Source organism: Hipposideros armiger, unplaced genomic scaffold, assembly GCF_001890085.2.
Source record: "Hipposideros armiger isolate ML-2016 unplaced genomic scaffold, ASM189008v1 scaffold_34, whole genome shotgun sequence".
Taxonomy (NCBI): domain Eukaryota; kingdom Metazoa; phylum Chordata; class Mammalia; order Chiroptera; family Hipposideridae; genus Hipposideros; species Hipposideros armiger.
The window spans coordinates 906,248-928,128 of NW_017731384.1; the positions used below are offsets into that span (position 1 = coordinate 906,248).

Sequence of the window (21,881 nt, forward strand, 5' to 3'; positions counted from 1 at the left end):
TTTGTCCTCTGTCTTGTATATCCAGGCTGTATAACCCACTCTAGGTTATCAGATAGATGGTGGCAGTGTCACAGTGCTTGTGTTCAAGTAACCCGTATTTTATTTAATAATGACCCCAAAGTGCAAGACTAGTGATGCTAGCAATTCAGATATGCCAAAGAGAAGCCATAAAGAGCTTCCTTTAAGTGAAAAGGTATGTATATGTGTGTGTGTGGGGGGGGCGGGGCGGGGCGGGAACCCAGTACATATAGGGTTTCAGGCATCTACTGGGTCCTTGGAACTATCCCTCCCACCCCTGTGTAAGGGGGCACTACATATGTACTGTACTGACTGTGTCTTGAAATGTTTATCAGATACTATGTTCAAGCAAGTATTTGTAGAGAGAGGCCCTTTATGTTCATAACTGCTTATACAAGCTTGAGATGTGTTTTGTCCTCAAGAGGCTTACAGCCTTCTCTGAAAACCAAAGTCACCCAAGAAAAAAATTAGTGAATAATAATAAAGGACTAAACCAGTGCCTGACACCGAGTAGGCATTCAACAGATATTTGTCCATTACCTGACAGTGTGAGTGAATGAAACTCAAAGTACACAGGGAACGCCCCAGGATGCAGGTGAAAAAGAAAGCCGCTTTGGTGTCCCCGAGGAGGTGGGAGTAAGTCAGGAGAGGGACCACAGGCTCCTGGCTTTTCTAAGCGTACCAAGTGCACTGGAGCGGACCCTAGAAACAGGATGCCTGCAGAGGATGCGCCCATGGCCTCGTTCGGGTCCCAGCCTCGCCTCGATTGGGGATCGAGGCGGTGAGAGAGGAACCGCGGTTTCCCACCGCCCCCACTCCAGCGCAGAGTCCAGAAAAGGGCCTTAGAGGAGGAAGCGCAAGTCCGTGGCCCGCCCCGTTGCGTCCCACCCACGGCGTCCCCTCCCCTCCCGCTGCGGGAAAAGCGGCCGCGGGCGCAGCTGCTAGCTGTGGAGCGGGCGGGTGCGGCCGAGGCGGAGCGCCGCGGCGGGCGGACGAGATGCGAGCGCGGCCGCTCTGGGCGGCGGTGCTGGTGCTGGGGGCGCTGGCAGGCGTCGGCGTCGGAGGTGAGTGAGGCTCCTGGCGGCCCCGACGCCGCTCCCGGATGATCCGCGCCGCGCGTCTTGCCACAGCCAAGTTTGCAGACTTGGAGCCTGGAAAGTGGGTCCTGCGTGGCTGAGCTCTGAGTGCGCGGGGCCAAGCTGGGGCTGTCGGAGCCCGCAGCTGGGGACCTTCTGGGGTCTTAGGTGGCAGGGTGAGGGGCTACCTAGGGGTGGGTCCTCCTGGACGCCGAAGCCTTTAGCCGGGTTAGGCGCCTGTTCTGGGCGGCCTCGACGTGCGTGGTGCGGTGGGCCCATCTCTGAGCCCCGCGTTCAGCCCGGGCTGCGCTCGTCACAGGTGGTCAGGACAGTGCGATGAGAGACTGGCGCTGGTAGCCAGGGCGAGTTGGGGCTTCCCTAGGCTGCTCCCGCGCGTCGGTTGAGGGATGGGGTTGTAGCTTCTCGGATGAGAGTGCGTGCGTGCGGGTTTGCCAATTAATCCACATTCCTCTTTTTCCTTGCATTACATTTTCTCCCGTTTATTTAATTAAAAAAAAAAACCACACAAAACTTTGGTGACTCCCTGCGGGAGCGATTCGGGGGAGCATGATGGCTCTGCCTCCTACAGCGTTCCCGGGGGTAGCGGTGCCTCTGCTTCCGGGACAGACCTGCCTCCGAAATATCTCCAGTGTATGCCGAGGAGCCACGCCAAGGGTCCCTGACGCTGGCTTGATTCCCTGGCTTTGTCTCTCCTGCTGCTGCACACACTATCAACGGCCAAGGCAGTTGGCATTCAGCTTCACTGGTGCTCAAAAAGGGGCAGAGCCCAGCACAGCCTAGGGATGCTACACGTGGTTCTTCCGGGAGCCCTGGTGTCCTTCCCAGGGAGAACTCTGGCTCCAAGTCCGCTGGGGTGTTCTTCTGCAGAGGACACACAAGTGTGCATAGGTGTACTTTTAACGAAAGGAGTGGTATTCACTGTAAGACAATTTAGATCCTGCAGAAAGTATTTTTTAAAAGTAAGATTTACTGTTAAGTCCATTTCAATGATCGCTATTCAGAAATAGGTTGATTAACTGCCTTCAAGACTTGTACATGTGTGTGTACACGTGTAAGAGATTCTACAGGACAGGGCAACAATATCTTTTTTTTAAAAATCACTCTATTGAGGTATGATTGACATACAAAAAGCTGTATATATTTAATGTATACAACTTGATGAGTTTGGAGATACGTATACAACCATGAAACCATCACCACATCCTATGAACAATATCTTGATGGGGGAGTTATAGATAAGATATAGGGGGCTATTTAAGTTGTTATGGCTGAAGCTTCCCAAGTGATGGAAGCTCAAACAGGTCAACTGATGTCTTCAGCTTGCAGTGAGCAGCCTGATGACCAATGGCACAGAAGTATGAGTGTCCAGCATTCCTCCCTGGGAGGTGTTAGAGCCTTGGTTCAGATGCTGCCTGATGTTGGTGGGGGCAATGGAGAAATACAGAAGGGCAACTCAGGTGTCTGCTGTGGAGAAGCCAACTTCTGTGAACTTAAAACCTTTTTTTTTTTTTTTTTTGCTTTCTTTTCTTTTCACGGCCACAGCTTTCTGAATTTCTGGATGATTTCTGAGTCTAATCCTTATATTTTCCTATGGTTTTAGAAGTAAGGTAACAAGATAGAGCCCAGTATGGTTCATGGCTCAATATTAGTGACGATGAAAAGTAGGTATGTGATTTTGGTGTCTCTCTCTTTCCTCCCTTCAACCTTGGTGTATCTTTCGTTGATCTGGTTTACACAGTTGTAATAATCCATATAGAATTCCACTGCATTGACATACCTAAGTCTGCATAAAATATAATCTAGGAGATCAGTTCACAGATGTGTTGTTATTGGGACAACTTCAGCAGTGGTGATGGGTTGTGCTGAGCTAGTCCTAGACGCTCTCTGAGAGGCAGGGTAGTGTAGTGTTTAAGAGCAAGAGCTCTAGAATCAGACCTCCAGAGTAATGAGCCCCCAGGAAAAGCAGATCTGATTATATTTAAATCGCCCACACCAGTGTTGGTGGCTGGGTCGCAGGTGTCCTCAGATCCCAGGAGAAGCAGGTGTAGGATGAGAGTGGGAGGGTTGTGTTGGGACACAGAGTGTTGAAGGGCACAAAAGGGGCTGGGTGGGGGTGGCACAGAGACACTGCCCCAGAATAGGAGAGTCTGGGATGGGGAGAAGAGGCTGTCTGAGGGTAGAACTGCGTTATGGAATTTATGTACGAAGGTGATCTTTTTAGCTTCACCCAAGAAATATGGGGTTTTTTGCCTTCCCCATATATAGGTCTTTATTCTAGCCTGAGATCTAATGGATAACAAGTTTTGTTTGCTATCACCATCTAAGTGATTAGCTCTAAGCTGAGGTGCTGATTTCTCCTCCTGAGCTTATATCCTGGAGAGCTATGGTTTAAAGCCAGTCAGATGTGGGTTTAATTCTTGATTTTGCCTCTTATTGGCCATGTGACCTTGGGCAAGTTACTTAATCTCTTGGGTCTTTAGTTTCCTCATCTGTAAAGTAGAGAAAGCAATACTTCTATGATTATGTCAATTACATGAGATAAAGGCACAAAATAAGTATTTAATAAATGACAACTACTGTTGTCATTATTCTTCCTGTCCATGAGTATGTACCATGTATTGGAGGCAAGAGCTGTTAACTTTCATGCGTGCATGCAATCCAGGCTCCCAGAATGAGACTAGTGGGGTCCCTTTTCCCACACCTGTGGGAAAGGGACCCCTCTTATTTGAACCCATCCCCCATTGGTGGCTTGGCATGTCTCAGCCTCTCTGGCCCAGCAAGAACCCACAGAAGAGGCCAAGGACGAGAGTGGCTAATACATTTGTTTTATCCATGAGAAAACCTTAAATTTTGTCTCTAGGAAAAGAGGGAAGGTAAAAGACATCCACAAGATTTCAGGTTCCATGAGGAGAAGGACATGTCTAGTTAATAAACAGTCTGTGCCCAATGCCTGGCACATAGGCAGCAAAATAAATACGTTAGAATGCTATGAAAAGGCATCTAGAGGTGATGTGTCTTACTTTAAGAAAGTCAATATTTTTTACCAGAATATATATGTTGGCCTTTCAATTTTGATAATCTCCTTATTAAAAATTTAGCTACTAATGCATTACAAAAAAAGAAAGAAACTCAACATTCGAATATCGGCATTCATTCATAGAATATTCTCAAATGCTCCATCTGAGCATTCTGGAGGATATTAGAATACAGCCGAGGCCATGAATTCTTTGGATATTTGGATCTGCACTATTGTACCATGTAGAACTCACATCTGAGGGTGCTGGACCCTCAGGGGACCCTCTGTGAAGTGTCTGCCTTTTTTCCCCTCCTGGAGGAGACACACGGGAGGGCAGCATTCTCCTTTTACCTGTCCCCCTTTCCCGTCCTCAAAATTGTGAGTGGCAAAGGTGTCCTGGGGACAGTATAAGATGGGGCAAACAGGCAACAGCAAGGAGGGGGAGTCTGGATATGACTCTGGCATTTCCTAATAGAAATTCCTCCTTTGCATCTCCCCACCCCACTCGGCATCTCTGGTTATCATCCCCTCCCAGCCCTCAGAATCCTTCTGCCCTTGTTGGCAGGAATAGTGAAGAAGCATGCCCACAGAAACCACAACTCCTGAATCAGCAGACAGATAATTAACTAGGGGAATGACTGAGCAGCTTCAGGGATAAACCACTAAGGCTTGATCCAGCCCCCTCTGCTGCCCACAGAGCTGGCCTGCCACTTCGCCCATCGCCTCTTCTCCCTTTCCCTGAACCCTGACCCTTCCAGAGCTGGACGGTCATTGTGCCAGATGCAGCTCAGGTCACGCATGGAAATGCAGGTGGGAGCAGGGACATGACACTGCCTATGCTTCCTGTGTACACTGCTGGTACTTATTCAAATGTGAAACTCTCCAGCGAAAAATGTATAAAATCTGCCTTTCTCTCCATGCATACAGTATCTCCAGGAACACTCTTTTTTAAAAGTTATTTTTTTTTGGAAGTATAATTTACACACAGTAAGAGCCATTCTTTTTTGGGTGTACAGTTCTATGAATTTTGACAAATATGTGCATTCAGGTAACCATCGCCATAATCAAGATACAGAAAATGTCCATCACCCTAAACAGTTCCCTTGAGCCCCTTTGTCATCAGTTCCCCTTCCCCATCTTTAGTTCCTGGCAACGGCTGATCTGTTTCCTGTCCGTTTAGTTCTACCGTTTACAGAATATCATAGAAATGAAATCATACAATATGTAGCCTTTCAAGCCTGGCTCCTTTCACTTAGTATAATGCATTTGAGATTCATCCGTGCTGTTGCATGTATTAGAATGCTAAGAGGTTATCCGAGGCTACTTCATCATCTTCAAGTACTGAGACAGCTCCCCTGAAAGCAGGGGACTATATCTGTTAAACCTGATCCAACTTCCAATTTCTTTTTTTTTTTTTAATAAATTTTATTGGGGAACAGGGTATTTTTCCAGGACCCATCAGCTCCAATCAAGTAGTTGTCTTCAATTGACTTGTGGAGGGCGCAGCTCCGTGGCCCATGTGGGAATCGAACGGGCAACCTTGGTGTTATGAGCCTGTGCTCTAACCACCGGAGCTAACCGGCCGCCCCCAACTTCCAATTTCTTAATTTTCCAATTGGATAGCTGCATTTCGGCCATGTAGATTAAGCCAGTAGTTTCCCCAAATGCTAAGTAGCACTATCTTCAGGATACTGGAGAGGGTCTAGCAGCAACCAGAGCTTTTATTATTCTTGGTCCTAAAAGCAATGGCTATTTTGTGGCCAAATGTTGTATGTCACAACTCTTGGAGCCAGAAGCTGTTAAGTCAACCTGGGGCTTTTCTACCGTTTAAAGTTTTTGGTATCATCTCTGAAAAAAAAATCCCATTATAAGTTTTCCTTTCTGTTTTTCTGTCATGTTCCCACAAAAGACTGCTTCCTTTTCCCCTCCCCCGCCCCCAGCCCCAGTGTTTTCTTAGGTCCGTTAGTGAAGACATTCAACCACTTAAGGAGAGAATGAGGTGATATATGCTCATTATAAGAAAGTCAAACATTGGAGCGTAAAAGAGCTGGTTCCCTTCTAATTCTATACCCCCATAGTGCCCACTATTGATCAGATGGTGTGTGCTATTCGTATCTTTTCCTCTTGCACATATACTAATTCTCATGTGTGTGTGTGTATTCTTTCACCCAAACTTGTGTTACATTTTTTTAAGCTTATGAAAGCCACTTCCTTTTATGTAGAAAAAACCCCCCACAAAACTCAGTGTAAAAAGAACTGTGGGTCTGGAATTGAGAAACCTATATTTGATTTGTGGCTCTGCAGGCTTTTTCATCAATTTGCTGGGTGACTTAGATCAACTCATCTTACCTATGGGCCTCAGTCTCCTGGTGTTTCAGGGACTGCAAAGTAGGTGAAGGGAGATGGAGGGAGAGACTTTGGTTTGCTCCTGCCCCTCCCTCCTGTCCACTGGAGAAGGTTTTCCTTGAACTGATTAACAATGTATAATTCCATGTAAGGGTTTGGGGGTGTGTTGGGGGGCAGATAAGGGAGGTCTGCAGTTAAAAACATGTTTGAAAAACTTCGCCCTCGAAGAAAGCTCCAGAAGTTTAGCAAAAGGCACATTCAGTGGCCACTTTAGAAGTCCATGTAGACAACCCTAAATCTCTTTGCTAATGGGATTCTTGGATAGAGAAATCCTGAGTCTATGAGATCCACCCGATGGTTCCAAACCCCTACTTCAGCCACCACATGTGATAAACCCCAGATGAAGCCTTCCCTGGAGCCACCTGTGAGGGCCAGGCTTGACCAACTCCCCAGAGGTGGAGGGAAGTGTGATATGTCCATTCTGGGACTTCTGCGAGTTCCCAACAGACCATGATCCATTCTGGGTGGTTCCTGAAGGCTGTGGAAATGGGCCAGACAAAGTTCACTCTTGAGCTGAGGGATTCCAGGAGGCTACGGGGTTTCAATGCCGAAGGTGCGCCATTTTGTAGAACGCCTGGCGTGCTGTGGGGGAGCCTAGATGTAAATGAATGAAATGTAGAGCAGGTGGGAGAACGGAGGACATTTAAAATTAACTTTAATTTATTATCTTTTAGCTTATAAAAGTAATTCAGCCTGTTAAAGAAAAAGTTCGAGCAGTGCAGACATAGAATCATGTAGAAAGTACAAGTCCTTTGTGGTCTTGTCCTTAAAGATAACCGCTGTTGACAATTACTCCTGAGATTTTTTCCCTCTATGTATATGTCACCGAGTATAATTATTTATCATTATTGATATTTCTCAAGTAGGATCATCCACAATAGGACCATTGTCACTGAAGATAATAATAGGCATCTTTTTATGTCAGTGGATGGCTTTCTGTTATTTATCCCAATTCTGGCCAGAAGGCATACTGTTATGTGGAAATACCTGAATTTTCTTAACCACTTCCCTGTTGGCAGACATGGGGATCATCCCAATTATCTGCTACTACAAATAAAGCTTCAGGGGATATCCTTGTTCATTATCACGCCCCTTTGCTCAAGTGTTCCTACGGGCTGCATTTCTTGAACTGAAGCTGCTGGGTCAAAGGACATGAATATTTTAAATTTTAATAGGTTTTGTCAAATTGTCTTCCAAAATGGTAGGAAGAATTTGCCTTCCTAGCAGACAGGCTGGCAGTGAGGACTGGTCACAGCACTGCTGCCTGCTGTGCGTGCCCACAAGACATGAGCTGGAAGAGGAAAAGTAGCAGAACTGGGCAGACAGCTGTCTGCCCAGGAGGTCACTCCCAGGGCTGCTGGGCTGGGCCTCAACCAGAACTTGGTCCAGGCTCGTCTCTATACTGAATGAATCAGTTGGGAGGTGGGGCCTGTGCTGATAAAAATTTTCCAGAACTTGAGATGCAGCATGTGAATCAAATTTCACATTTGGAAGAAATAAACACTTGCGCCCTGTTTGGGGGGTTTTGGACCCTGGGATGCTGGACCTCCTAGAGTGTTAGTCACCTTTTGTTGCTTTCTAGTTGGAATATGTACTTTTGGGGCTGGCAGCACCTTGAAGATCATCTAATCCAACACCATTTGTTTTACAGAGAAGCAAAAAGAGAGGCCCTGAGAGATGAAGTGACTTGCCCAAGTTCACACAACTAGTTTAGTGGCATTGGTGGGGTCTAGCCCTGGGGGCGCCTGTCTCCTGACCAGTGATTTCGTCACTATATCCTGTTAGAGACCAAAAGCTTTTCCTCTTGTCTGACCCTGAGTTGGAAGGGAGCGGGGTGGGCATGTTTAGTGCACGAAATGATTAGTATGGCGATAAGGAGGAAAGAAACCAACACCTATAGAGTATCCACTCTAGCTGGATCTCTCACATATGTTATTTAATCCTAATAACTCATGAGGTAAGTGTTCTGCCCATATTTGGGAGCATGGGGGAAAGGAAGCAGCCACTTGGGGTCTCCAATGCTTAGCTGATGAGGCTGAATGAGCCCTGGTAAATACTAGGGAACAAGGATAAGTTCTTGACTAGGGATGTGACAGAGAATCAAAGAGTCCCTGGACCTTGGAGAGACCACTAGAACACTGAAAGGTGCCTGAGGCCACACAGCCAGTGGATGGCTTTAGACCTGTCCTGCCTGCTCATCTGCATGCTTTCACCCACTGTTACACAATCATCATGTTAGTTGTTTTACTACCCCTGCCCCTACAGTGTTTCCCAGGGGCAGGGTGTTCATTTTAGATCACAACCAACCAGAAGAAGGACTCTGTCTGAGGGTGGGCTTCTTTAGTATTCAGTACATGGCTACCTAATTAATCCAGTTGGAAAGGTTAACCAGATATGATCTGGCTTCACTTACAAGGGTAGGGTCTACTGGCTGAAGGGTCAGTGAAAGGGTATAAGCAGGGATCAAAACATTTGAACTCTGTCCAAGGGGATTTACTTGCTCAGGGCTAAACCTTTCCTATCTTTTAGTCATGCTGCACAGCAAGTTCTTGGAATATATCTAGGGTCTGACTACACGGGAGACACCACTACCGGCCAAATCCAAACCCCTGCCATCTGTTGCCTGGATTATTGTAATAGCTTTCAACTGGTCTCTTTCTGGTCTTGCTCTCCTGCTGTCTGCCCTCCTCTCGGTGGCCAGGATGACCTTTTTCTGCTCACCTCTGCTCAAATCCCTCCAGAGTCTTCCCACCACCTGGAGAATGAAAGCCACACTCCCGATCATGGCTTACAGTTTCCTAGTGTTAGGGTCTCTGACTGCTCCTCCAGCTACCTCTCTGTCTCTCTTCTCCCTCTCTTCCTGCTATTTCTTTAAGAGGCTGAGCTCCATCTAGCTCTTATCATGCTTTTTTCTTTTCGGAAATGCTCATCCCCTAGATCTTCCCATGACCCCCTTCTACATATAATTTTGAGATGTCAACTCAGAGAGGCCTTTCCTGACCACCTTCTCTAAAGGAGACGCCCTCCCCTCATTGACGCCATTCCTTTATCCTGCTTTATTATTCTCCACAAGAGTAGGGGGTTTGTTTAGTTCATCAGTGGGTCATCAGTGCCTAGGAGAGTGCTGGGCACAGTTAGGTGCTTGATGAAAATTTGTTGAGAGAATGAATGAATGAATGCCAACATCATTGATAGATATGCGTAGCAAATTGTAAAACTAAAGTAACCACTCCTGTTGTCCATAGGTGGATTAACCAGAGCAAAGTTTTCGTTCCAGGCTGGCTGTTCTCAATCATGCAAAGTATTTCAGGGCAGTGTTCCTCAAAGTCATGTCACATATGCTACGGAAATGCAAATCCATTTTGTTCTTAGGGCTGCCATACCACGATGGCTTAAAACAACAGAAATTTACTCTTTCTGGAGGCTAGAAATCTGGACTCGAGGTGTCAGCAGGGCCATGCTCCCTTTGAGACTCTGGAGAGAACCCTCCCTTGCCCCTTTCTATCTTCTGGTAGTGGCTGGCAGTTCTTGGCATTCCTTACCTTCCAGTAATATCACTATAATTTCTGCTTCTGTCATTACATGGTCTTCTCTCTGTATGTCTCTGTGTTCACGTAGTGTTTTCTTCTTATAAGGACATCAGTCATATTGGATTAGGGCCCACCCTAATGAGCTCATCTTGATTGCATCTGCGAGGACCCTGTTTCCAAATAAGGTCACAATCACAGGTACTGGGGGTTAGGACTTCAACATATCTTTTTGGGGGGACACAGGTCAACCCATAACACATTTTAATATTGGTGGAGGCGAATTATACACAAATGCTTTCTGATGTTAAATTCCATATTTAATGGGCTCTGATGCACTTTTTAATAAAAACATTTTAAAATCTCTAAAATCAGGATGCATCTGACATGGTAGTTTGGATTTCCTACCTCTTTGGGTGATACTTAGTGGAGCTTTCTGCTCAGAGCACAGAGGTGTGTGTTACCTTGAACTCCACCTTCCTGCCTCCTGCCCCTTCCTTGTGTTACCAAGCTGCTGCTACATTTCATGAAGGCACAAAAATAAAATAGTCTTTCTTAGCAACTTGTCCTAGAGAAACAACTTGTGCATCCATAGGGCAGTGAGCATGAGATGTTTTGATTTTGGATGACTCACCTAGCCAGGTGACTGTGATGGAAGATCAGGCACTGCCTGAGTCACCCGTGTCCCCATGGACCTAATTAGTGAGCAGTCAAAGGTCAATGGCAGGGCTGGGAACCAGGGCCAAAACTCCTCTCTGGCAGACAGTAAGGGAGATGTCCATAGTGTTTGCAGTATAGATTATCCTCCCTTCCCACCAAACACCTTTCCCTCTGACTTACCCTCTCCCAAAATCCCCTGGCCTCACTAGTGTGGCTTGTTTCTGCCTTTTGACATCCTGTCTCATGGGACAGCATGTCCTCAAACAAGCTCTCATTGACGCATTATGACTTCCACTGGTTGCAACGTCCTTCCTTGTTTTCCTTTTTTTCCCTCCATTTTTTCCCACCCTTCGTCTTTTTTTCTGGTTCTGTGAATCGGGCCAAGGTGCCAAGTCACAGCCTTCTACTTCCACATTCCCGGCAAACTCCTTGGCTGATCTTGTCTCTCTTTCCTAACAGGCCTTCTTTCCTTGGCCATCCCTTCTAGATTGAATTTTTGAACACTAATATTCCTAACTCCGTTTCGAAGCCAGATCTGACAATTGATCATTTCCCCCTGTGCTTTCTGATGCTTCCCGGCTCCATGTCCCCACCACCCCCACGTTTAGGACATACTCAGCTGGATGTACAGTGCCCTGTGGAATGGGGTCTTCAGGGGAAAAAAGAAAAAAGAAAGTAAAACCGTTCACCTGCCGTAGACAGCCCAGGACTCAGGATAAAACAGCAACAACAGAAACAGTAGCAACTGTAGGAGCAGCAGCATGCAGTGAGTGCTCTGTGGGCTCAGGGTCTGACACGGATGGGTTCATGGATTCCTTATAAGTCCCCCCCCGTGAGGACCAGGTCCAGCCCACTGTGTTTCCCTGCTCTGGCTAAACTGTCAGAGGCAAGGGGTGGTAGGAATTGTTCATTTTTTTTTAATGACAACGTTCCGATAAAGACCCCACTTCTCCAGCAGGGCTGAATCTGGGCCCCTGAGGCCGGACAGGAACATAGGTAGGCCTTATGAGCAACTGGAAACACAGGCCCAGACAACTTCTGCATGTTCAGGAGGGAGCCGTGGCCTCAGAGCAGCTGCTCATTGAATCAGCGTGGCCCAGGTGCAGACTTCCGATGAGTCAGTCACTTCCAGTCACTGCTCTCCAGGGAACCTGCCTTTGGTGGCTGGTCTTGGTGGGGAGTGTCATGGGAGGGGTCATTGGTTCTCATGAAATCAACCTGTGATCCTTTAAAAAGAGGTGGTAAAGGGAACAGTGTAACCATCACTCCCCAGACATGACTTCCTAAAGAGCAAATCCCAGTAGTTCCTTATCGTCTGGGGTCAGGGACCACCTGTTCACAGGGAGGGGGCCTCCTGCTATTTATCTCGCATCTGGCAAGGCTTTCTATTGTGGCTGCAGGTCAAGGACTCATCGGGAAATGCTAATTTGAGAGTGAGTGGATGGATAAATGTGTAGACTGGGAAAAGTTTTCAAAAATCATTTGTCATCGCCCACACCCTCCACGGTCCTCTTCTGTCTTCTAACTCTTTCCGTGGTCTCCTCTCCCCAGTGAAAAATCGAGGGTATTTATGTCCAAAATTACCCCGCTGGATGCCAATTCCCATGGAAACTTCAAAAGGGAGGCAGGTACCTAAAATAGTTCAGGCTTTGCTCCTCTCAGAACTCTTCCAGTGAGGCGATATTGATGGAGCTGTGATCACATCTGGCTGGAGAAAGAGCCATTGTGAGCTAAGAGATGGTCAGGCAGCCCCTTCAGGGGAGGCCTCCTGGTTGCATTGTTGGTTCTAAACATTCAGGCCCTCTGAATCCGACAGCTCTGGGAAGACTGGCTCCCTTTCTTCCATTACAGGCAGCGCATGGCTGAGGGCTGCCCCAACTCAGAGGTGACCTTCGTGCTTTAGGGCCAGACCTGGAAACACTGCCCTAATTTCCGCCTCACAGTCCTTGCACTCACATGCTTAGGCTGTAGTCAGGTCAGAGGCTGGAGCCCCAGAGGTTACTCATGGGCTTGTGGTGACATCCCCTAGCTGAATTTTAGAGTTGGGGAAAGGCCTTCGAAGTTAGACAGACTCAAGGCTTTGAGGAAACCCAGCGCTTCCAGGAGGTGCTTCCAGGATTCCACATGTAATCTAGTATTTTTAGAACAATGAAAATGTAAATTGTCTGAGGAACAGTTTCAACCTATTTGTATGTTTTATATTGAAATTCTGTGCATAATTTGGAGAAATGAGTTCAGTTGCTTAACAAACAAAACAACACTGGTCTAGTTCAGTACCTCTCAATTTGCTCAAATATATATTGGGTCTTCGGAAAAGTCATGACACATGTTTGCGATAGATGGCACTAGTTAATTTTTGGAAATACTAGCGTCATTCGCATCTATGTTATTGCTATGTCATTTGACAGCTGACAGTTCTAGCTTCATTCTAAAAAACATTGAGCCATTTGGTTGAGTTTTGGAGATTTTACGACAAGTTGAAGATGGAAGACCAAATTGTGCATTTTTGCCATATTTTATTGTTTTACTTCCATAAAGGGAAGAACGCGCGTCAAGTTTGTGAAAAGTTGCATAAAGTTTACGGTGACAATGTTCTACAAGAACATCAGTGACAACAATGGTTCACGAAATTCCATGCTAGTGATTTTGATCTCAATGATGCTCTTTGGTCAGGGAGGCCCACCGAGGTTGATGATGACAAAATAAAGGCATTGATCGAGTCAAACCATGTTACATGACATGAGAGATTGCAGGAACATTGAACTTCCATCATTCAAGCATTCATGACCATTGAAGAAGCTGGGATACGTAAGCAAGCTTGATATTTGGGTTCCGCATGAACTTAAAGAAGTTCATTTGATGGCGCATATAAACATCTGCAATATGCTCATTAAACGTGAGGAAAATGATCCTTTTTTGAAGCGACTGATAACTGGTGATGAAAAGTGGATTGTTTACAACAATGTGGTGCGCAAACGGTCTTGGTCCCAATGTGATGATTTGCCTCAAACAACATCGAAAGCAGACATTCATCAGAGGAAGGTTATGCTCTCAGTGTGGTGGGATTTTAAAGGTGTCGTGTTTTTCGAGCTCCTACCAAGGAACCAAGTGATCAAGTCAAATGTGTACTGTCGATAATCGGATAGTTTGAACGAATCCATCATCCAGAAATGTCCAGAGCTTGTTAATTGTAAAGGAGTTGTTGTCCATCGCGACAATGTGAGACCACACACAAGTCTGATCACCTGTAAAAATTTATTGGAACTTGGATGGGATGTGTTGCGACACCCACTATACTCACCTGACCTTGCGCTGTCAGACTTCTGCTTGTTTCGCTTTCTTCAAAACTTCTTGTGTGGTGTAACATTCAATTCAGATGAGGCTGTAAATCAGCACCTTGTTCAGTTTTTTGCAAATAAAGACAGGTCCATCTATGAACGAGGAATTATGAAGCTCACTGAAAGATGGCAAAAGGTTATCAAACAAAACAGGCAATATATCATTGATTGATCTTTGTTCTTTATATAAATAAATGACCTTTGAAAAACATAGACAAAATACGTCATGACTTTTCCGACAACCCAATATTTATTGAACATCTCTGTTGAGCAGGGACGGGGCTGAGCTGGGTTGGGCTGGGCAGGACAGGGCAGGCCTCAAGAGGCTTAAAATCTATTAGGTGGCAGTGTTGTTACAGCAGATACATAAACCATATAATATGTTAGGAATATTGGAGTTGAAGACACTGAGGCTGAGAGGAGTTAAATGACTCACTCAAGACCAGATTAGTGGGTAACGCAGTTAGGACCACAGTCAAAACTGGTTAACGTTCTACAAGGCAATATGCCCTAACCTTTGGGGGTTACCTTTTCTACCAGACAGGAATCGTTTGTGTTGCTTTTGGGTAAGAATCATACACATTGTTCTCATCAAGAATCATTTCCACTGTTATTGGTTTTCTACAAGTTAACCTCGACTCTTACAGACTTGTAAAATATTCTAATCGATAGACGTCAAATCAAGGTACACATCACTAGAAAATCAGATAATTCCTAAGCATGGTGGGTCTACTAGTCAATACCCTGAATTATGTTGAAAGGGCACCCAATATTCCCTTTGCCTGTTTCCCAGTTTGGGGTAATTTTCCCTAACACTGTGTGTGTGTGTGTGTGTGTGTGTGTGTGTGTGTGTGTGTGTGTGTACACACAAGTACATTTTCTGGATATGTTTTTGTTCAGTTGTTGAAAGGGAGGGAGTTCAGTCACACTATAATAAAATGGACGAAGACACTCAGCTCAATGAGAAGTTTCATGGACACTGAGAAAACACCCCTACCATCAGGGTGATTTCTCCCCAAATAGATTGGCTAGTCTTACTAGCTGCGGGCAAAGGGGCCACTTTAGAAAATTGGATAAAGGAACTGTCGGGATAACTGGGTAACGGGGAGGAATGGGTCTTCCTCATTCTGCCTCTGCTATTGAAAAAGGCCTTCCTGGAGGCCCTGCAGGTTTTGCCTGGCTAAGGCCAGGAAGGCTGAGCTAGGACAAGCATGGAGGATGGGGGCTTCCGTCCAAGCAAATGCCTGAGGTTTGCTTCCAGGCTGAGCTTCTCAGGGCTATTTTGGTCCCTCTGGTTTTCACTGCTCCTCCTCCCCCAGCTTTTTTCTCTGTCCTTTGACAGTATGAAGACTGTTCACATTTGAATGGCATTTTGTAGTATGCCAAGCGCTTCTCCCTTACCTCACTGAATTCTTACACAAATCCTATGAGATAGATATTATCATTTCATAGAGGTGAATTGAGTTGCACAAGGTCATGACACGGTTAGTAAGAGGAGCATTCAGAATTCAAACACAGGCCTCCCAACTCCCAAGTTCCAGCGTATATAAGTCAACCTTTTGTTCTCCCGGCATAGGTCAGTCAGCCCTTTCCAGCATTTCTGCAGTTCTCCCTGGAGCAGTCTATGCTTAGATCCAAAGATATATGTATTGGGAAGCTTGAGAAGATTCCAGAAGATTTGCTTTTCCCTGGCAGTCCAGTGGGACAATGCCATGGGCGCTCCCCCCCCCCCATATTTAGGCTGCATGTTAATGTAAGTCAAGCAGGGCCTTGGGTCCCCTGTGTAGTGGTTGTGACGATATCACCAGAATCATTGGATGGAGGACCCATTGCCACTGCTCTGGTCCTCAGATTTTCATGTGCATGATATAGGTGTCAAATTAGTTGTTAATTAAAGCCTTTACATCTGTTATGATCTGACACTTTGGGTCCACGGCTCCGCCCTGCTCCCTCACTGGCCATCCCTGTGGCCTCATCAGTGGAGGGCGGTGATGAGTTCCCCAGCCTTCCTTATTGTCTTTCTTCCTTATCAAACAGCCTGTGTTGGGTAAATGTCTGTGGTCTGGTCAGGGTGTGTTAGTGTGCATCTGAGAGCTGTAAACCTGGGCACTTGGGAAGGATGGGGCAGGCCAGTTACTTCGTCAAGTCAAATCAGGACCAATGCCTTTGTCTCTCTGTTGCAGGGCCCAACATCTGTACCACACGAGGCGTGAGCTCCTGCCAGCAATGTCTGGCTGTGAGCCCCATGTGTGCCTGGTGCTCAGATGAGGTAAGGAGCAAACACCTCACCTAACTTCTTCCCCAGACTCAGCTGCTTTTGCGTAGGAACAGACCCAGGGGATAGCTCCTCCCTCCTAAATACACAGGGTCCCTTGTCCCTTCTGAGCAAAACTAGGGCGAAGCCTTCCCATTGATGGGTGCCAAAGTGAGCCGTTGTGGAGGAGTTGCTGGGAATGCCATTCAGGGTCCACCCATGGCCCCAGGCTCTGGACAAGTGTGGTTGGTCCTTCTGGCCTCACTGTTGGCATTGCCACCCTTTACCACCCTTTGCCTGCTTCTTGTTGGGGTGGAACACCCCAGGGAAGCAGGGCTTCAGGTCTCAAAAGGAGAGGCAGGAGAGGGTTCTAGGTTCGCAGGGGATGCTGGATTATAGACACCCCAGAATTTTTAAAAGGCAAATGAAAGAGGACTCTTGCCCTGGTGTGGGGGGATGTTTAGTCAGATTTTTTTCCTGTTTCCTCTCTGATGATGGGCTGGGCCTCGCAGCTTTACCTTTTCCTTTTTCTTTCTCTGCTTTTCCACCTTCCATCCCTCTCCTAGGTGTCAGCGGGGGAAGGAGCTGGGCCAATTTGGTGAGGATGGGAGGGTGACCGGAAAGGGTTAGCTGTGTCTAGTCAAAGGGTTTGTTGTGTCTGGGGCCCTAGGGAATGAGTGTGTCTGAGGAATGGCTGTGTTTGTGGCTGGGACGGAATTCGGAGCTGGCAAGACCTGGTTGGGGTCGGGGGGTGGTGAGTGTGGCTGGAGTGATTCCAGTGATTACAGAGTCTGAGGCTGAGTCATTGGCCTGGCCCCCCGGCAGGTGGTTACCTGAACTCCTGGCTGCCTCTCCACCGCCACCTGAGGTGCCCTCTTTGTCACGACAGCAGGTTCCTGCCTCTGCAGTTTTAGGAGGCTCTAACCCAGGCCCTCATTCTCTCTGTCTGCATCTCTCTCCAATCTGCTGAGTTTCCTAAAAAGGCAACCTCCCTGGCAGGCTGGTGGGGGCGGGGGCGGGGGCAGGAGTGGGAGGCTGTGTTTATGCCTCCACAAGAAGACCGCCAGAGGCAGAGGCCAGCCCAACACACTGCTTTGGCCTGAGTGCAGTTCAGCACGGGAACTGTTTCCAGAAGCAGCTGCCCAACATCTGGGCCACATTGACTTCATTTAGCAAATGAAACATTCCCTGGGGCTGGGGGTGGGGGTGAGGGGGTGAGGCGAGGGTGGGAGTGAGTCCTTCCTCTCTACCCCCTCAGGTTCTCCACCCCTCTGGCTAAGCTGGAGGCTCAAGTGGGATGTGGCCTCCTCCCTTCTCATTTGCCATAGCCTCCTTCCCTTGGTCACCATCATATTATTGTATTAAGCTTCTTTTACAAGGAAGTTGGACCCCTGCGGCTGAATCCTGGAAGGAGTGAGATCTGGATGGGGAGGGTGCCTTGTTGGGTTGAATGGCCCGAAGCTGGCTGGAGCAGAGGAGGAGGCAGGGGAGAAGCCCTAGTGTCACTCGCAGGATGCGCCCCCTCTTCCTCCTTTTCAACCCAAAGCAAGAGAAAATGGAGACAACTGTGGCCCAGAGGAGTGTAGGGGAAAAGAAATATATTCTTGGAGTGTCTGTCAGTTTCTTGATCTGAACAGGGACAAGCCAGGTAACTGAGGTAAGCTGAGGCCTGACCAGATAAAGCCCCTAGACCACGTGACCAGATTCTGGTGAAGCATATGTGGGTTACTTATAGATGGCCCTGGTGAATTTTGCACCCTGGGGCAGAACAGGGGGAGGGCAGGGGGAAGGGAAGATACAGGGTAGGATCAAAGCATAGGCTAGGACCAGCCTGGGAATGGAGGGTGGAGTCAGAGAGGAAATGGGTAGGTCTAGGACCAAAGGAAACTAGTGAGAGGAGGAAGAATGTCCAATAAGATATTCTCTGAGAGAATGATATATAAACAGGAAAGTGGGGGAGGCCAAGGATTCAGTGAATGACTACAACTATCTCTGAGCAAGAGGGAGGAGGGGAGGAGAGAAAAAGCAGGGGAGGAGGGGAGGAAGATAGTGGAGGAACCCCTTGTGGGGCAAAATGTGTCAGCCGGGGAGGAAAGGGAGGTGGGAATCCCAGGCTGTAACCTGAACGTAGCTGCTCGTTTTTGTTTTTTTTTTTCTTGAGGGCTTCCCTTGTACAAACCGAGTTTAACTGCTGAAAGTGTCTTGGCTGTTGGCTTAACCAAAAGTGAACCGCGTGGGCCATTTTGTATGTGATTTGTTGATTAATCAGCCCTGGAGAGCCCTCTGCTTCTGCCTCCCTACCTTGGCTGTTGTAGGCAGGATTGGCAGTGTCTGGATAAACAACTGGTTGGGCTCAGCTTTCCCTTGGTCCTAGAGGACAGCAGCTTTGGGTGTGTATAGCGAGCGCTTGGCTGGGTAATGGGAAAACATAGCCAATGTGGATGAGCACAGAGTTTGGGGCCCATCTGCATAGGGTGTGTTCTTGGGGGGTTGGATACTGACACGGGTTGCGAGGGGGTGGTGGTGTGCTGTTTTTGAGCTGTGAATCTAGCAAAGAGGCCGGCCTCACACCGAGTTTTAACTTGTGGTCCTGGCTTCAACGGCGCCATGTTGGAATCTAGACCCTTCCAAACTTGCCTGGCGGTGAGAGTTTCCTGGGGTGTTGGTTAAATATAAAGCTCCCCAGGATGGACCCTGTACCTATTGCATCAGACTGGGTTGTTATGACAGCAAGCTTGCCAAATACTGCTAATCGAAGGGGCTGATCATTGGGGTCATGGTGGGTGGAGGTGGAGTTCAAGTCGCTAGATAAAATACAGGATACCCAGTTAAATTTGAATTAAACAATACATAATATTTGGTATAAGTATGTTCCAAATATTTGCTAAATTTGGCAGCCTTAAGGTGGAGGGAAATACTTCCACCTAAGGTGGAGGAATTTTAAGAGTCCTGAGTGCACATCAGAAGGTGGACCAGCTCACACTTGGCCTGACATCCAAGGATGAAAGAAGAATGGGTTTGGGTCTAGCCAAAGGAGAAGACTCCAATAGGACTTACTGCTTATTTTCTTCTCTGCATCTACGGGGGAAAGGTTTAGGCCACTATTTAATTCCTTTTTAGTCACTAATATAATTTCATTCTCACTTTTTTCTCATTTTTCTAAAATTCTTTATTATTATTTTTATTGTGAAATACACATTTTTTAGAATTAGTTTCAGCTGTACAACACAGTGCAATAGTTATACTTTTTCGTTCTCACTTTTCTGTTGCTTTTTTTTTTTCCCCTTTCTACTTTTGTTTTTAATCTGGAGGATAAATGTTCATCTTAAGAGTTTTGTTCCAACGTGTTATTGTAACAAAAAGTATAATATTAAAAGTGCTCTTCTCCCTGTAAACAATGGGATGTGAATACTAATAACCATAATAAAATGTTTTCCTTTTCTTCTCCTTTCTGTCCACTCCACGCTTCTCTCTTTGTATGTTCAAGTGATTTCTTGATCTCACTGGATGTCAATCAAGAGAACAGTGTTAATTGATTTGGATTGAGGGTATTTGGTAGCTCTCTGGGGAAAAAAAATAAGGACCAGGACATCCTACTGTGCTTTGTCCTCCAAAAAAACAGAGGATGCAATAATGGTAGTAGTTATAATGGTAATAGTAGAAAACAATCACATTCTATTTGCATTTACTTGGTTATAGCTTATCTCAAGGATTTGAATATATTTGACTTATATTGAGATTTTTATATTTTGAAAGCATTTCACATTCAGTCTTGTTTCATCCCCTGACCAACCCTGTGAGATAGGTAGGGTAGTGACAGTTATTCATGCTGTACTTCCCCAATTTCCAAAATGGGATTAGTGGAGAATGGAAGAACATGTGTCACTCTCCCAGGAGAGGGAGGGAATTTACCTCACACAGACAGGCATGTGGGCCGGAGCCTCCCAACTCTCTGTTTCAGTCTTCCCCTGGGTCTTGGTTATTTTTGCCCTTTTTGTGTAACATCCGGTTTCACTAGAAACTGAAGTTTAATAGCCCTTCCCCCTCCTTCCAGTTTCTCACTGAGTAACCTGAAGACATTCCTTGTACCTTCTCAGCCTGGGTTATTAAGAAAGGGAACGTTGCCCAAGTGCACTGAGGTCACTGCTTGGTATTCTTCTGGGATGGGAAGGAGTCTCTCGGGGAGAGCGTGGCTCAGGGGCAGGCCTGTTATGTTCCTGCCCTCTGATGTCAGTGACCACAAAGGGCAGGAGGGAGACAGTTTTTGTTTCTCAGTGTTTCTATTTCTAAGAAAATTCATAACAAACCAGAAGGACTGTCAGCAAGACTTAGCACTTCCAACCTTCTTTGAGTAAGCACTGTCACGTTAGAAAACGGGGATGAGGAAGCCCACTCTCAAACTCCAAACATTCTCTCCCTTCGCTGGTGCAGCTTGAGGATACACGATGGGCCTGCTGCTCTCATGCCGTGTCCTGGCCTCACCCTTCCCTCTCTCCTTCAGCGTCTTAGTCCTGGAAAGGCTCTGCTCTTTGGTGTATCTTGGTCTTTCCAATCATTGCCTTTTTTGGAAGGGTTTCTTTCTGGGGCTTTGTGGGCAGCTGGAGTCAGAGATAAGGTAGGGAGTTTTCTGAGCAAGAGAGAGACTGCTTCCTGAGGGAGAAGGTTCGGGAGAGATGGGCAGGGGCAGCAAAAGGCGTTTGGGCACAAAAAAGCGAAGTGCTCATGAGTTCTCCCCTCGGCCATTCTGTCCTCTGCCAGAGTTGAGTGCAGGGAGGGGACTGTCATTTCTCCCTGAGACTTGGAGGACCTATGTTGTCCCTGTTGGAGTCTTTTGAGCCAGAAAATTGAAGTCTTATGCATGGTTTCCCACTGCTGATGCCATTTCTCTACCTCATACCCATGAAGCTGAGATAGGAAGAAGGAAGCTGCTGGCTTCCAGAATCTCTTTCCACTTTTTGCCTGGGTCAGGGGTGGTCCTCATGAGTTTTGTCTTCATCTGTTCAGGCTGCTATAACAAAGATACCGTAGCCTGAGTGATTGAACAACAAATATTTATTTCTCACAGTCCTGGAAGCTTGGAAGTCTAAGATCAAGGTACCAGCAAATTTGTATCATAGGTGACTGACTTCTTGCTATGTCCTCACGTGGCAGAAGGGGCCAGGGAGCTCTCGGGGGGCCTCTTTTTAAGGGCGCTAATCCCATTCATGAAGGCTCTACCTCATGACCTAATCACCTTCCAAGGCCCCACCTCCTAATACTGTCACCTCAGGGGCTTGGGGGTTAGGGTTTTTTGTTTGTTTGTTTTTTATTTTTATTGGGGAATTGGGGGGATGGGAACAGTGCTGGGGAATTGGGGGAAGGGGAACAGACAAGTTGTCTGTTTTGTTCTTCAGTCTAGTAGTGGAGGATGTCGCCTCACTGGCCCAAGTTGGCACCATCACTGCGCTCCTCCTGGGCGAGGCACATCAGTCGCCGGCTTCTGGACGGCCGCTCACTGTGGCTGCTGGCCGCTCACGCTGGCTGCTGGCTACACATGGTAGCCCATGGCAACCCACTGCCACAGGG

At 47.0% G+C, this 21,881-nt stretch overlaps 1 protein-coding gene across 1 annotated transcript in view; it reads left to right on the forward strand.

Annotated features, from left to right (window-relative positions):
* Window positions 1–958: 958 nt before the first annotated feature.
* The window catches only part of ITGB3 (integrin subunit beta 3), a 52,477-nt gene continuing 31,554 nt past the window's right edge, over window positions 959–21,881 (forward strand). Inside the window, exons 1-2 of the mRNA XM_019637786.1 lie at window positions 959–1,082; window positions 16,246–16,331. Coding sequence (XP_019493331.1) covers window positions 1,016–1,082; window positions 16,246–16,331 — 153 coding nt within the window. The 5' untranslated portion in view covers window positions 959–1,015. The remainder of the gene's footprint in view (window positions 1,083–16,245; window positions 16,332–21,881) is intronic.